At 44.9% G+C, this 16,392-nt stretch overlaps 1 protein-coding gene across 7 annotated transcripts in view; it reads left to right on the plus strand.

The window, feature by feature from the left end:
• Positions 1-16,392, plus strand: part of LOC133957246 (membrane-associated guanylate kinase, WW and PDZ domain-containing protein 1-like) — an 87,048-nt gene that overhangs the window by 61,348 nt on the left and 9,308 nt on the right. For all 7 annotated transcript variants that reach the window (XM_062392725.1, XM_062392727.1, XM_062392726.1 and 4 more), the window contains 5 exons: positions 6,885-6,919; positions 9,904-10,159; positions 12,723-12,814; positions 13,464-13,659; positions 13,756-14,058. In XM_062392725.1, the coding sequence (XP_062248709.1) occupies positions 6,885-6,919; positions 9,904-10,159; positions 12,723-12,814; positions 13,464-13,659; positions 13,756-14,058 (882 nt within the window). The remainder of the gene's footprint in view (positions 1-6,884; positions 6,920-9,903; positions 10,160-12,722; positions 12,815-13,463; positions 13,660-13,755; positions 14,059-16,392) is intronic.

Raw genomic sequence — 16,392 nt, forward strand, 5'->3', positions numbered from 1 at the left:
CTCTCACTTCTACATGGTTCCTGCTCCTAGATCGGTGGCCTGGAGTGACCCAGAGATAAATGTTTTTCTCAGTAAAATGTCAAAAAAGACAAATTGTTTATTTTCCGTGTAGACGCTGAATGACATTCTACGTTCTCATTTGTGCTCGGCCCTTCTCGTTGTTAAACTGCTGTCCACGCAGGCTGACCTGCAGCTCTGATAGTGGCAGGTTGAAATACGCAACCCCACATCAATTATGCCCTCTAATGAGTTGACCTTGTGCACTGCTGCTGGAGTAACGCTGCTGTATTGTGTTAAATGTCAGCATCATTATGGAGCCTCTGTGTAAGAGTGTGTGTGTCCTCGCGTGTGTGAGATGAGATGCAGAGTGGTATATCTGCTACCAGAGACTGGAGGTAGATTACAAAGAAAGCAAGAGCAGGGCAGAGAAGAAATAAAGGAGAGGATGAGAGGAGAGGAGACTACAGGAAGTCACAGGGGCAGACAGAGCGATGGACTGCAGCGTTTCCTTTGATACCAGTCATAAATGAGTGGTCAGGTTATGAGGGACATAAACTACACACACACTCACACACAGGCAGCCATCGGGTTAATATTAATTTGAATTAGGGTCCAATGACTGACTTGAGTCTGAATAAGCATTCGAGCTATCGTTGGCAGCGGAGGTTTGACAACCCACCTCAGAGATGTAGGTTAAGATATTATGTAAGTTCTCAGTTTCTCAGTTTGTGGAGCACTTTGTAAACTTGTTTTGGAAAAGTGCTACATAAATACAGTATTTTCTATTATAAGAAATTTGCCTTGGATAAATAAATGACAACAAAAACTACGAATATAACCAAACAACAAATACATAATTCCAATCAGGGAACTGAGGCTACTTAAAGATCTAACTTTTGTTAATAGTTTGATGGATTAAGGAAATAATGACTTCTATTCAGCCTGTTCAGCCTGTTCAGTCTGTTCAGTTGAGCCTGTGGTACTCAGGAAGCTGATTTGAATCTGATATTCTTAAAATAAGACACGAGACGGGTCGGAGGTATAATAACCTGCCAGTGATAACATTCTTCTAAAATACGTAGCTTGACAACTTGACATTTGACTTCGAATGAATAGTAATTAGCACTGTTACCTCACAGAAAGAAGGTTCCCGGTTCGAATCCCACTCCCGCCTGGGTCGCTTTGTGCGGAGTTTGCATGTTCTTCCTGTGTTTGCGTTGCTCTTGTCCGGGTACTACGGCTCCAGTACCAATACATGATTGGGTTTGGGTTAATTGGAGACTCCAGCTTCCCCCTTTTGTAGATGGATACATCCTAAACATAATCATCATTGGCGTCAGCTCTACCTTATAATAAAAGTTTTTGAAAAGACTAGGATTTGTGCTTTGCTCGGCTGCTTTCTGTCTCATAATGATGCAGTGACCTTTGCAGTGGTCGCTAGCAGCTATTGGGCACAGTCATTCACAAACAATGATTATAGGAGCAAAGAGGAGCGAGGTAAGGCAGATAAGAGGAGAGTGTGGAGGACGAGAAATAGGAGCATGTTTTGAGAAAGTGGCGGATTAGAGAAAAAGAGTGTGAGATTTGCTCAACAGCACAGGAAGTTCAGCGAGGGGAGCATATGAGAGGATTGGTTTAGATGAGTATCGTAGGAAGAGAGGAGGAGGAGGAGGAACCAGGTGGACTTCTGCAGGATGAGAAGATGCTTTAATCTGCTCATCTGTGACTCATCAGTGTACGCAGAATGACTCAAAGTCAGCACAGTCACTTATTATACGAGGGCACAAAGAACAAGGTCAAACAAACAGCATCACTATCATTTACTGCAATGTTTTTTTACTTTTCTGTGTGACTGTGTGACGTTAACTGTCTTGTGTCACAAAAGTTGCATTCATGCAAAATGATCTGTGTTAAGATTACAGATACAACGCTCGGCCACAAACCTATAACCAGTGATCACTTTGAGTTCTGTGTGTAATTCCTGTTGTTTTAGTGATGAATTGATTCAGATTGTTGTGTTATCTTGACAAACTGAGCAAATCCTTTGCAAAGTACGCCCGTTCGATTATCTCTTAAGCCCCTTTTCCTCTTGTCAAAAGTTCACTAACGCCCACTAACATCTGGCCATTGTCTGCAATGGGAATGGATACGTTCCCGGGTCAAATGACTCCGCAAAAGATGCAGGTTTATCGGCTCCAGCCCTGATTGGCACCGATGGAAACATGACATTCGGTGCATTTGTGACATCAAACATGAAAAACCAGGAGGGAAAAAAAGAAAGGCAAACTCCTCTGGGAAAGGAGTAAATCCCCTGTTTACTTTCGTTTAAATAACCTGCATATACCTGCAAATCCTGATGTAAAACAGGCACAATTATGCAAGAGTTTACTGAATAGTGTCACAGTGGTTGCTTCACAACAAGAAGGCTCCTATTTCTCTTTGTGTGGAATTTGAATGTTCTGCCGCGTACTCTGGCTTCCTCCCACAGGGCAAAGACATTCCAATAGGGGTTTTCTATATGTTGGCCCTGTGATGCACTGGGGACAGGGTCCAATGTCAGCTGTCATCTGTTGCAGGACTCCCACGACCCGGACAAGCAGTATAGATAATGGATGGATGGATGGATTTTTAGAGGTCTGTGGAGCATTTAGCAGTTACCTCAATGCTCTCTGCAATGGCAGAAGAATCTCAAATCAACGCAACCACATTTGTGGCTCTTTTAATGGCGGACAAATGATCTCTCTAGTTTCAATTTGTGGTAATTTAAAAGCTACAAGTGGGGGGAATAGCAACATGTAATTTGGGCAACAGAAATAAAGGAGATGTAGAGTAGGTCGTTGTGGTAATGAAAGAAGTAGCTGCTAAAGGGCTGTGAAGTGACAAAGAAGAGGTTTTCAGTTTGCAGAGCACCTGCACTCTAAGGTATTTGCATGTGTGAATATGTATGTGTTAAAAAATAGAGTATTACCTCATCTCTAGTCTAAGATATGTTACTTTCCAATAAAATTTTAAAGATAACATCTGGTGTTCTCAAACACAGTATCCGCTCCTGTAAAGGAGGCCAGCAATGACTCCTCCATCTTGTCTCCCCATCGTTGTTGCCATGACAATCGTGCACAGTGTTCCTGTCCCCTGAGAGAAAGAGGAGAGAAAATGAAAAGACAGAGGGGAGGGAAATAAAATATAGAGGAAATGAAGGTGGAGGAATGGAATTTGATGGTAACAGACACGCCATGGAAGAGAGAGAGAATATCACTAAGAGATGAAGAGAGAGAGAGAGAGTGAGAGAGCAGCCAGATAATAGGACGATCTTGTAAGTAGAGCAAGGGCAAATATTTACAGGTTTGGCTCGACAGAGTGGAGCATTACTCATGTTGCACACCTTCTGACAATATATAGAAAACCTGGAGGAAGGACCATTCAGTCCCCATGTGTGGGCTCTTCACAGACCCACCAAGGCCACAGTTTAAATGGCGTACAGGAACACAGGGCCATTCACTGAGCAGCAATGCTCAGATTGAAAAGCTCCCGTTTTTTCCAGTGCTTTTGCTTCCGGATGTAAGGCTCTGTTCTGACCTGGCACTGACTTCAGTCACAGGTGATCCGATCTTCGAGTACAGGTGTGAACGCCAAGGGCACATTTAAAGAGCCGCTCCGAGCACATTGGAGGTGGTCTCTCCCGCATGTGTCCACGTTCTGTCGGCTGTGTGAATGCAAATGTGTCAGATTGCTGGACCGCCCACTCAGCTGACGTCCTCTGACCCACTGCAGTTTAACAATGAAGACATTTTACAAATCTTTGTGTTTCCTATGCAGACATAGATTTATTTCTGGCCGCCCGACACAAATAAATCAACAACCACTATATTGATTTTCTATTTATTTTAATTTTTTTACAATTTCAAATGGGTAAAATCGTATTTCATTGAGGAGCTGCTTGAAGCCCATTGATTCACTCGGCCTCTGCTTGTCCTGGACTTGCTCTCTTTCTCTCTCACACACATACACACACACAGACAGGCTTGTTTGTGTTAACAAGTAAGGCTAAGAAAAACAATGCCTCTGGTCCTTGCTGTTGCTTTGTAGCCACGTGATGGGCATGTGCTCATACTTTTCATTACATCCACCAAGGAGTTTCTGTCCCTTTATTTTTTGGTATCTTTGCTTGTTTGTGTCTAAGCAAGATTACACAAAAACTATCCAAAAACTATCCATAAAATCAAGAACCCATAGATATTGGTGCACATCTGGATTCAGGGGCAGATGCAGGAATTGTGTTCTATTTTTTTTTAGCATTGCAAGCTTTTCTTGATATTTTCACCTTCTTCCAAGGATACAAATTAATAGATCTTCTCACATTTAACAAACTGATATCTATATGAGTTTTAAACTTGATGCAGCTCGATCAACGGCAGCTTTTACTTCACCTCCTATTTGTTTACTTCCAATCTCATTTCAATGATAATGGCTTCAGCTCTATTTGTTTTGGTGGAAGTTTGCCTCAATAATAACAAAATCCGGCCTTTTAAACCACTATTGCATTCTCAGTGATCAGTTCAGTCTTAAAATGGAGTAGTTCTGTTGTATAATGCTGTAAAATTCCGTGTGTGCAAAACTCCCCTCCTGTGTACAAATGAAAGCTTGCGTCCTTGCACACCTGCCTCTGCTGATATTAAACATGTATAGTATGCATATGTACTGTTTATCATTTATAGATGCTCCTGCAGAGCTGCGTGTGTGCAGGAACATGGGATTCCCATATTTCTTCCGCCGAGCTTCTTCCACTCATGAATGTTACAGCCTGCCAGATTCGATTAACGCTGAGTTGTACCTATACATCAAGTTTAGCAGATTTAAAATCTGCATCATGAATTTAGATATGTGTCCCCACCACGCAGCATGTAAATCAGCTGTACTAGCTGACAAAAGCTGGAGTGGATTAATGCAGAGTCGGGGTCAAACTACACCAATTTCCTGAAACGTAATTCCCCTTCAGTTCTGCACTCCCCAATTTATTTACCATATGGCCATAGTTTAATTCAATTTCTGTCCGTTTAATGGGAATTACGTTGACCTCGTTGACAGTTTGAAGATATTTCAGAGGTTGTTTCAAAGTGAGAGGTCGCTATTGGCGTTCCTCACTTTGTAATTTAGGGCTCCAGGGCCACATGACCTGCTGTTGTAATGGCAAACAGTTATTATTGACATCTCACCTTATGATGTGTGTCCTTCTTTGGTTCACACAAACACACACACACACACACACACACACACACACACACACACACACACACACACACACACACTCAAATAAAAACATTCATCAGCACGTGTGCAGCTGAGACATTCCACACGCTCCAGTAGCTGACACCCTGTAATCTGAGGGAGAGAGCGAGGCGGGGGGCAGAGAGGATAAATTATGAATTGTATAGAGATGGGGGCTGTGCTGCAACAGAGAATTTTAACATTTAATGATTTTTTTGCCAATGCAGCAGAAAGAGCCCTAAGATGGATGCGTGCATGTTGTTGTATGTGTTAATGTCGCTGGAGCCTTCCATTAATACTCTCAATAGGGTTTGCCCTGTGCATGCTGGGTAGGAAATAATGTTTCCTTCAGTCCCCAAAGCAGAAAAGAAGAAGAATGAGGCTGCAATGGATCAGAGGTTGGGAATTAACATAACTGTAGTGTACCACCGATGCCACTGCCGCTGCTGCTCCTCACTCCACATATTTAACAAAGTCGACTGCTGCCACTCTATACAGAACTACCTCATTGCCTTGGCAACTGCAAGACTTTTTCCCGATCCTGCCTTCGCGCAATCATTTGTCTATTTTTTGTCTCAACATATGCTGCGTGTCTAAGCGGCAGGAAAAGGAGCTTCAGGAAGGGAAAGGGAATTTTCTTGGAAAGCGATGCATCCTCTTGGTGTGTGCGGTAAATAACCAGCTCGAGTTTGAGTAGTTCGGTGTTTGAGGACAGTGAAACCAACACAATGAATGGATTTGTGACCGATGTGGTGAAACAGGCGGTTGAGTTGGGAAACATAGATTATTCCCCACACTGGTGTGAATCCTCTCCCCTGACTACTGCCTCCAAGTATTAATATTTCATTAGCACAAATGAGATTGATCTTCCTGGTGACTCTCTTCAGTGCATTAACTGGTATAAAAAGAGAGCGGGACATGGGGACAGATAGAGGGAGAACAAGGGATGGTGTGTGGAAGAAGAAGAGGAGGGGGAGGGAACAAGGGTAAAAAAAGAGAGCGAGAGAGAGAGCGAAGAACTCGGTGTAAGCCTTGAGCAAAGCAGAGGAGTGGAGAGGAGAGGAAACAGCTCTGTAGTTACTTAGAGTGTGTGCATAGTCAGGCAGAAGCTCAGGCGTTCTTTTGATATGAAGCTCAAGCAGCCGAGCTCCCTGTCACTTAGTAGGAGTTGAGATTCAGCCCTGTTGGAAACATCTGGCAAGCGGACTGAGGAGAGGAATGGGGGGGTGGGGGGACCTGTAGCTTGGACCAGCAGTCGGGGGGCTGCTGCAGCATCATTCAGCCCGTCTAATGCAGATAGATCAGTGGCCGCTCCTCTAATAGCGCGGGTGAGAGTGGCGAGTGGAGCAGGATAGATCACAGTGGGAGGAGATCACTTAGATTAGCGAGCAGCCGAGTGCAGCGTGTTGCTCAGAGAAAGAAGGTAACAGAGAGTAGGAGAGGCGAAGGAGGAGGAGGAGGAGGAGAGAGAGAGACAGCAGGGCCAGTTGCTTTCTGCTCTGTAGCAGGAAACTGTGGATCCATCCTTTTGGCCCCAGAGAGTTTTTGATCAGAGGGGACCAGGCAGGGGCACTGCAGGACATTAATGCTTTCTCTGTCTCTCTGCCGATGTTTTGCAGGAGTGGTGCCAGCCAAGAGGAGTCCAAAGCTGGTGGTGAGTACTATGTGCCTCATCTCTTTAATGTGTGTGTGTGTTCATGCATGTTAAACGAGCGCTATTTAAAGAACAAAAGGGATATGATGTCTAAGTCTTGCTCTACTGCTCTGCAGCCATGAGCTTCAGAAACCGTTTCCACTTTGTTCTGCTGCCATGATTCCTCGTTTACTTGTTTTCACTGTCCTTCACTTTAACTTTCACCACATGTTTCTTTCTTTCATTGTTCCCCTTGTCTTGTCCTGCCTCTGAAATCTCTTTGTGTTGTATCCATTCTCTCTCTTTCTCTCTCCATCCCTCCACTCCTGCCATGCTGCCATCCTGTGACTGATTAAGCATAGCCGAGGCAGAGCAGTGTAACAGTGGCCGGCTGTTGGAGAAAGGGATGATGATGAGAGAGGGGAGGTCCAGTGTGGAGCTGCTTGTCTTACAGCTGTGAATCACTACGGTAGCCCACAGATACAGAGAACACACAGAGGCTAAGAGACGGGGAGAAGGGCGCGATGATGACAGAGGGGGCTGCAAGTGAAGAAGAAGGAGAACGCTAGAGGAGATATCGCAACAGATTGCAATGTGACTCGAAGTTGTGATGCATAAGAGGGGGGCGGGGAGCGAGGGGAGGAACAAACAGCTCTGTGAGCAGTGCAGGGGTCTCTCTCAGGGGGCAAGACACGCAGTCAGGAGTTTAAAGAGCAACCGCCTCCACATTTCTACAGCTCATCTCAACCTGATAAAAAAATCAATGCAGCTTCAGAGGAGAATCAGGTGCAGCTTTAAATGACTGTCACCCCGTTTCACCCCCGGAGAGTCGGTGAGTTATAGTGAGAAAGCAGAAGGACGTTCCCTTCTAAAACTCCTGTGTCTCTCAATCAGCATTAAAATCCCTCCCCTCAGATGGCTGGATATTAGGATTAGGATTAGTTTGAAACGGTTTCAGTCAGAGCTGTGGGTGTCACCTATTCAGGTCACATGGCACGGGGGAGGGAGGAGGGGTGGGCGCTGTAAGGGGGTCGGGAGGGAACCAACAGAGGCCTTGCCTGACTGTCACTTTGGATTAGTTATCCACTGAGGAAAAGCTACTTTTCCCCCCTCTGTGTTATGTCAGTGAAATGTCACGCTGCATGCAACTTCATGTCAACCCAGAACAACCATTTTGCCTCCAGTTCAGAATCTGAATAGATGCTCACAGTAAACTCCCACATACTAGAGAGACTGTGCTGTCTCCGTCCATTAAGTGCGGCTCCAGTGATCAGATTTTACGTGGCTCTTATCTTCATTAAGAACTCTGCTGGAATATTTGACCCTTCATCTCGTTCAGTGAGAAAGTGCAAGAGGGCGCCAGGACTTCTCCACCGTTTCATGCGCTAGGTTATTATTCATATCAGACAGAGATAGATTCAGTTGCTGTATGCACTTTCTCACTGTCAGTAATTACATTTTGTCAGTAAGGCTCATTTTTCATGAAAGGATTTATAAAGTGCATCTGCCAATAACAACGTGGTAATCAAAATCAATACAATTACAAAGGTTACAGAAAATCGTCACGTTCCCAGCAGCACAATAACCAGCCATTAAAAAAAATAAAAACTCCTGGTTTTAAAACAACACAAGTGGCATCAGTAGTGGGTGTGTGTTGGTTAAGTCACCATTCACAACGAAATATGATTCAGGAAGTTGACATTTCAACAAAACCTTGAAGTTTGAAAGTTGTTACATTGGCAATTATTTTATCTTTTGTTGCAACAACCACAAAGTAAAAAGCTACAAGCAAAACTGTGTCTACACATGTTTCAACTGTAATGACATCTTTGAATTTAAATTGAACAGTCTATCAACGCATCAGAGTGTTTGACGTAAGTTTCTTTGTGGTCCAGTTTGACTTGTTGCATTAGCTGTAAATAAAATTCAAATAAAATTTATAAGCTATAAAAATAAAAAATCAGGGAGGCGACCAGTGATCCGATTATCAAAACAACCAAAACATTTGTGAAGCAGTGTGTAGAAGTTTGTTTGATTCTTAACCGTAGATCGCTAAGGAAAGCGAAACCAAAGGATAACAAATCTGAGGATTCACCACAAGAAGGAGAGAAGAGCGCATCATCGCCTGAGGTGGCCCTCATCCATATGCTATCAGGGTTTATAGGTGTTTAACGACATTTTGGCTAATCTCCATAAACAGCTATCTGAAAATGAATGCAGCCAACTTTAAAAGCAGAAAGCCGAGACTTATTGGTCCATGAGTTCCACTTCTTTTGCTCTCCACACAAACTATTTTACCTGTGGGAAACCAAAGCGTGATTGGTCAAACTAGAAATAGAAAACAAAAGACTTCGTGCCCCAAAGTCCTGTCTCACCTACAGACTCTGTCTATTCACGATACGTTAACAGAGATCAAGCGTTTCACAGCTTGAAACAGAATCATTGAAATGAATGATCGGGCTTTTTCAGTCTGAACTAAAGTCACGAACACTGAATATTTTCAGTGCCAAACTCTTTTAGTTTTTTTCAAATTGACAATTAATACAGCTAATTATTTTTACTAATAATAATATTGAGATTCTTAAATTTCAGGCCAGATTTGACACATTTCAGCCTCAACTATGAGACCGACCTTGATTCTGTTTCAAAAGATTCACAGGATTCATGAAGGCTGAATCTCTATTCGATCAAATTCCCTCACATTTCCAACTGTCTTTGTCTGGAAACCATGGAAACCAAATTATTTCTCTTCACACTCCAGCAGATGTTTAAGAGAAAGATAGTGAGAGATTTTCTACTGCAATGTCTAAAAAAGATGACCTTGGTCGCTTTCTCTTTCTTTTTGTCCTCTATCAACACTTTTCTCACTCGCCTCTTTCTCCCCTATGTCGTCCTTATCACCACCTCGCTTTTCACTCTCTCTCTCGCTGCCATCTGCCTCCATCCTCTGCTCATGTCCGCCTCCATCACTCACACACCTGACTCTCTGCTTTTTGACCACCCAGCACCAGTTAGAGAGGAAAGACAGCCAGAGCAGCTCCCAGCACAGTGTGTGCAGCCATCGCAGCACCCACACCGATTCCCCAAGCCACCCACCCTCTGCCATGCCGAGCGAGTCCGTGGGTCCCACTCCTGCTGCCCCCACCCAGCCTCTGCCAGGCCTGCCCCCTCTGGACCCCACAGATGGCACCCTCACCCTGCAGAAGAAGCCAGACCCCTTTAAGATCTGGGCGCAGTCCAGGAGCATGTATGAGAGCCGACGTGAGTAGAATTCGGTCCGGTCTTATTTATGTAAAATTGCTGAGATGAGTTTGAAAGAAGGTGTGAATGTTGCCTGAGATCATCTGTCATGGGACGAGTAGCTAAAGATAAAAAAGTAAAATGAAGCTCTCAGTTGTGGAATGACGCCCAAATACCTGAAGCTGTATCACATTATTTTGTGTATGGATTTCTATAAAAAGGCTTTTTATTCATTTTCTTTGGGTTATACACAAAAAACCTGTTCCATAGCATCCTCTTCTTTACTTTTTGTACTGTATGAAATGTCTATTGCGGGATTTTGGGATTAGACTTAGATGTCAAGGAAAGGTTATTTTAACAGACAACTGTTTTCTAAACTACTGTATTATATCCACTGACTAAATCATCATACTCTTTTGATGAAATGAAGACATGTTAACATCTCTGATGACTTGGCTTGGAGAATATCAGCAAATTGAATTCTTAATTCGTCCAGAGTTCAGTGTTCACTATTCAGTATGATGACCAGAGGCCAGATCTCTCTGTGTTTGTTTGTATTTGTTAAAAAATTGTGTGTGCTTACTGAGTCACAGCTGATCCAGTGACAAAAGATGCCTTTAAGAGGAAAGTCTCCTTGAAAACATACATGATGTCTCTGATGATTCGTGTGTGTGTGTGTGTGTGTGTGTGTGTGGGTGTCTGCTTTTGATGTCATTTGGGGACAGGGTCTGCACAGTAATGATTGTGGTGTATCGAGGTCCTGGTACCGTTGCTTAACCAATCTTGAGTCTGTCTCAGCTGTCAATCATGACGCCCTGGGACATTGCCTGGTCAATGTCACAGGGCGCTGTCATTCATCTTTATGTACAATCTATAGCTGTGTTTGAACTCAGGGGCTGCATCCTTCAGAGGATGGGGGCTTTGTGGGCTGGGTAGACCATGAAGGCTGAACCCTAAAGAGGTGGTCTTGTCAACAGAGGATTTCCTTGATCGATGTCACGAGATGTGGCAGAAGCAAAACCGCTTGTCTCACACTGAAAAACAGAACAAAAATAAACTGGAACACCAGACATTAGAAAGCCTGCATAAAACTTCTCAATATTATTTATCTGCTGTAGCCTATTCTTGCATTACTCTGCATGCTAAACCCCTGTGAGGATGTCAAACCACTTCTGTTTCTAATGGAAGAATCTCTGAGAAAGAGGATGGATCCTCCGAAATAACAGGTTAACTCTCGTCTTCAGACTGAAATACAGTTCTCCTCTCCTGTACTCATACTGCCAGTGATATTAAAGATGAGGTCTGCATATACTGTAAAATACATCCCTGTGTTGTGAAATATTGCAGTGTGTTTGTAAAGGGGCGATGTCGACGGTAGGACTGCTGTGTTAGCTCGTCGCACACTTGTGATTGTTGCCAGCTCGACATGCGAGTCGTGCACATGCCGCACATTTGCAGTGCTGGTTAATAATCATGGCTGCCTGTGGAATCTAGGGCTGCTTATGATTAAATATTAACAGGGCCCGGAGAGGGCTGATTTAAGCTGCGGCTGATTGGTATATCTGGTTGATAACCCTGGAGGAGCTGCAGCCCCTTTTCTGGAGTCATCGGGGGAGGAGGGCGAGACACAATGAAACAGAATAGGGAGAGAGACAAAGAAATGAAGCCCAGATTCTGTGTCTGTATTTTATGTCTATTCAGACAGGCTCCCACATACAAGGACGCACTCTTGAATTCAAGAGTAGGTCCATCCATGCGTCAGTGCAGCAGGAAGTGTGTGTCAGTGGCAGGACAGTGTAACTGAGACGTGAGCTTCCTTCAGCGCGTCGTGTCACCTGTCGCTTGATGCACCAAACGTCCTTCTGTCAGTTTACTTTGATCACAACTCCATAGACACGGGTCAGCGGACGGTTAATTACCAGTCTAGCCGCTGCAGCTTAAATCACACTGAGTGAGTTATCGAGGGAACCGCGAAACTGAAGCTAATGGGTTCGACTGCTGGCCTTGTGTGGCAGCCGTGTAGACAGCAGGCAGTGCAGGGAAAAATGGCCTGTGCCTCCGGTGCGTACTGGCCCCCCTGGGCGCAACAGACCGGCACCAAATTGCCTGTGTCCTCCTCCACAGCCTGCTTTGTCCATGGTGAGATGTAAACGAGTAGGTAGTTTTGTGTTTGATTAGAAAGATTCAAAAAATTATTGCTTGTGTGAAAATGTTGGTAAATTAAGAGCAATAGTGGAGACTGACATTGATTAACTCTTTATACTGCAGGTCCCTGAGTATGACATGTTCACAGCATGAGACTCCACAGCCTCATTTGTCGTCTACACAAGAGAACAAGCAGCTCAACGAGGCAGGACTGAGGAGGAGGAAGAAGCAGCTTCTGGCGTTGCCTCCTCTTATACTGACGCTAATAGAAAAGCACCGTACTGATCAGCAATAACACGACTAGACAGGGATTTATTACAATTAGACAACTTGACCTAACACGTTGATTGGAGAACACGCATTCGGTGATGCTAATCGGTCAATCATGTCTTTGGGCAGTTTGGGATCGTCCTCTCACTGTTTCTCTTTCCTATTTCAGTGCCCGATTGCCAGGAGCAGGACATTTTCCTTTGGCGGAAGGATACAGGCTTTGGCTTTCGCATCCTGGGAGGAAATGAGCCCGGGGAGCCTGTAAGTATCCCTCCACATTCATACTATTGCTGTTCCCTGAACGCTCCATCCTTTTCCTCCCGCTCTCACAGTGTGTTGATGGTCTTGTCCATCTTTCCTTCTCCTCGTGCTTCTGTCTGTGGATTAGCCTGTCAACCATCACTCTCCCTCTAACTGGAGTTGTAGTCCCCAGAGGATCATATAGACAGCTTGTTAAAAAAGTCAAAGGCCGTGCACACCAATCCTTCTGGTTGCATGCCATATTTGTCTTAAAAGAAGGGAGCAAGAGGGGGAGAGGAAGACAGCAATTGAGGAATAGAGGGAAACAAAATGGAAGCAGGCTGCAGGTCCACCCCACAGGAGTTGGTACTTGTTGTTTGTGCCAGAGTAGTTGTGCGCTTGTTTCTATCGGAGCCGAGTGTGCACTCCCACACGATGCCTAAAGCACACCAGCTTCTGTATGGCCGCAATAGGCTGTACTTGCCTTCTTGAATACCTTTAATTTATGCACTGATTCATTGCACTCTTTTAGCTGATGGATTAATTTACTTTATTTGATTTACTGCAGCTTAGCCACAGTATCATAATCATGATGCTAGATGATGTGACAAAAGCATTGTTCAACCTAAAGCTCAAATAACATGCATTGTGTGGGCGTTGGCTTTTCCAGATCTACATAGGGCACATCGTGAAGTACGGGGCTGCAGATGAAGACGGGCGGCTGCGGTCGGGTGATGAGCTCATCTGTGTGGACGGCACGGCGGTGGTGGGCAAGTCTCACCAGCTGGTGGTGCAACTGATGCAGCAGGCTGCCAAACAGGGCCATGTCAACCTCACAGTCAGACGCAAGTCCCCTGGATACGGAGGTGAAGAGAATTTTACATAAAACTTTTCTGCGTGTAGGCGGGCCAAGAAATACACTGTAACACTCGTCTAACAACTCTCCTCCTCCTCCTCTCCAGTTTCAAAAGGAGAGGGTGACGTACCTCCATCACCAGCTTCCTCCCACCACAGCAGCACCCAGGCACCTAGTCTGACGGAGGGCAAGCGGACCCCCCAGGGGAGCCAGAACTCCCTCAACACCGTCAGCTCAGGCAGCGGGTCTACCAGCGGCATAGGCAGCGGCGGTGGAGGGGGCAGCGGGAGTGCAGTGGTGCCCGCCTCTCTACAGCCGTACGACGTGGAGATCCAGCGTGGAGAGAACGAGGGCTTTGGTTTCGTCATTGTGTCGTCTGTTTCCAGGCCTGACGCCGGCACAACGTTTGGTAAGGGAGGCGGACCGAGCTGCAGCTAGTGGAGATTGACAGGGATTTCTATCCAGTGTTACATGGGGATTTATTTTGTTTACTATGGGCTGACTTTGTTAGGCTTCAAAGAATAGCATGGCTTGAGTTAGACTTTAATCGGACTCAACAGCTGGATTGTCTCAAGGGCTCTAATCTGGGTTGGTGCATGTTACATGAAAATAATTTTTCTGATGATCATTATTTTTCTCTGCAATTCATTTACTCTCTTATTGTGAAGAGCAGGAACTGACAACAAGGTCCACATCCGATGAGATGTACCCAGCATCTGTCAATCGCGTCTAACATTTGCTGGTGATCGCTAAATACTTGCTGGTGGTTGACCACCCTCAAACATACAAGAGATATTCACCATCTTATCTTACATTCTAAAACATGAAAGTAACCCTCAGACTCAAGCCACAGGGACCATGAATGCACCTCTGTGTGAAATGACTGATGCCATCTCCTGGCAGAGTGTCAGTACAGTGTTTTTACAGTCACTCCTCATTGACTCCACTCCACTTTAAGAATAGCAGGCAAGTGACGTTTGGCAGGAGTACGCCACAAACCGAGGTCACACACCTACCGTCACAAGCTCAGGGATAAAGAAATCTCTTCATGTGCTGAGCTCAGCCCCTCGGGATCAGGCTGGCTGCAGCTTTATCACAAACACCATCATCACAGATTCATGCCTCGCAGCTGCCCACAACAATTCATTCAGCATGTAATTGGAGTCTACTCGGCAAAGAATATATCTGTCTATACCATTTACGCATCAAGGAAAATAGCAGAATTGCATGTATTAAAGCTGCTCTGGCACTGATGAGGAGTTGTAGATGTTGTTCTGGAGCAAATTTGGCATTAACCTCCGAGTGATGAATTCCAAACATCAATGTCATGTCAAGGTCCCTCGTATAGTTGGTCTTTATGATGATGCACTGTGGCGTGTCACGAAAATGGATGAAACGTTAGCCATGCTAACTGCCAAGTGAAAATCTCATTGATCCCATGGGCAAATGGTGTTGCTCTGCAAAATAAAATGCAAGAAAGGATGTATTATTCATAGTGACGCCAGTGGCGGTGTTAGTCAACAACCACATCAAAAGGTCTTCCAGTCTTTTAAGGTTTCTGTTTCTGCTGCTGCCTCTCTGCGCTCCCTGCTCCGCTCCGTCACTGTTCGTCACAGGAGGAGGAGATGAATGGACTTTCAGCTTTTACGAGCTGATCTGGGATCTAGCATCCTGCCATCACTCGCCTAATGTATAATGACCATGTGGGACATGAGCTGAAATCTGACTGAGGAATGTGTGTTGAAAACAAAAACAAATGCAAGGTTCAGAGGATTTTTCCAGGAGCACAAGATTGTTTTTTAATTGTGAGAAAAAGAAAGCATTCTCTGCTGATTCGATCTCCCACACACAGTGGATACACAAACCACTTTGCTCCAGTCCAGCGGGGCCCATCCCCCTCTCATCCCTCCCTGTAATGACCTGGGGTTGGTGTTTGGTTTAGCAGCTTTGGTATTAAATCTTGGGGACTTGCCACACCCAGTAAATGATTCACATCTCATCATTTATATAGTGACTGGATACAAGTGCATTTATTTCAATCAAGGCAGAGACATAATGTAATTGTTGCGGTACCAGATGGAGGGGGAAGAGCGAGTAGGAGCAGGGGGGGGGGGGGGGGGGGGGTCTGACAAGGATGGTGGGCGTGGAGAGCTCGGATCCCAAGGGTCTGTTCAGGGCTGCTGTGCTAACAAGAACTGTAGTATTGAACTGTCATTCAGGTGCAGGATGTATGTTTTGTAGCACTCGCATTGACCACAAACATCTCGTCTCCTGTTTACACAGACCGGTCATTTTACCTGAACATCTTAAACTGCTGCGACGGCTGTGTGTTGTCCGATCCCTGGCAGGGAGGGGTGTTTTTTGGGATCAATCAGGATGCAGGGACCAGTGTATTGATAGGCCGTCAAGTGTTAACCTCAGTGGACCTTGAGTGGTGGCATATGATTCACAGTCCATTGATTAACACGTCACACGATGGGGGCAGAGGACATCTTTGCATTCCCAAGGTTTTGATAATATATAGTTTTTCCTCCTCTCTGAGTCACTTGTGTTTTGCATGTGCCCAGAATGTTAGGATACGATGTGCATACAATTTATTGGTTTTCCATGGGTGAATTGAGATTTGGTGATTTTGCAATTAACCTTCCTTCTTCCCTTCTCCTTCTCTCTCCATGTTTTCTTTCCGTCCTTTCCTTTTAATCAATTGAAATCAAACAATCCCACAAATCAATTTGTCAAACCA

Source organism: Platichthys flesus, chromosome 7 (genome assembly GCF_949316205.1).
Source record: "Platichthys flesus chromosome 7, fPlaFle2.1, whole genome shotgun sequence".
Lineage (NCBI taxonomy): Eukaryota > Metazoa > Chordata > Actinopteri > Pleuronectiformes > Pleuronectidae > Platichthys > Platichthys flesus.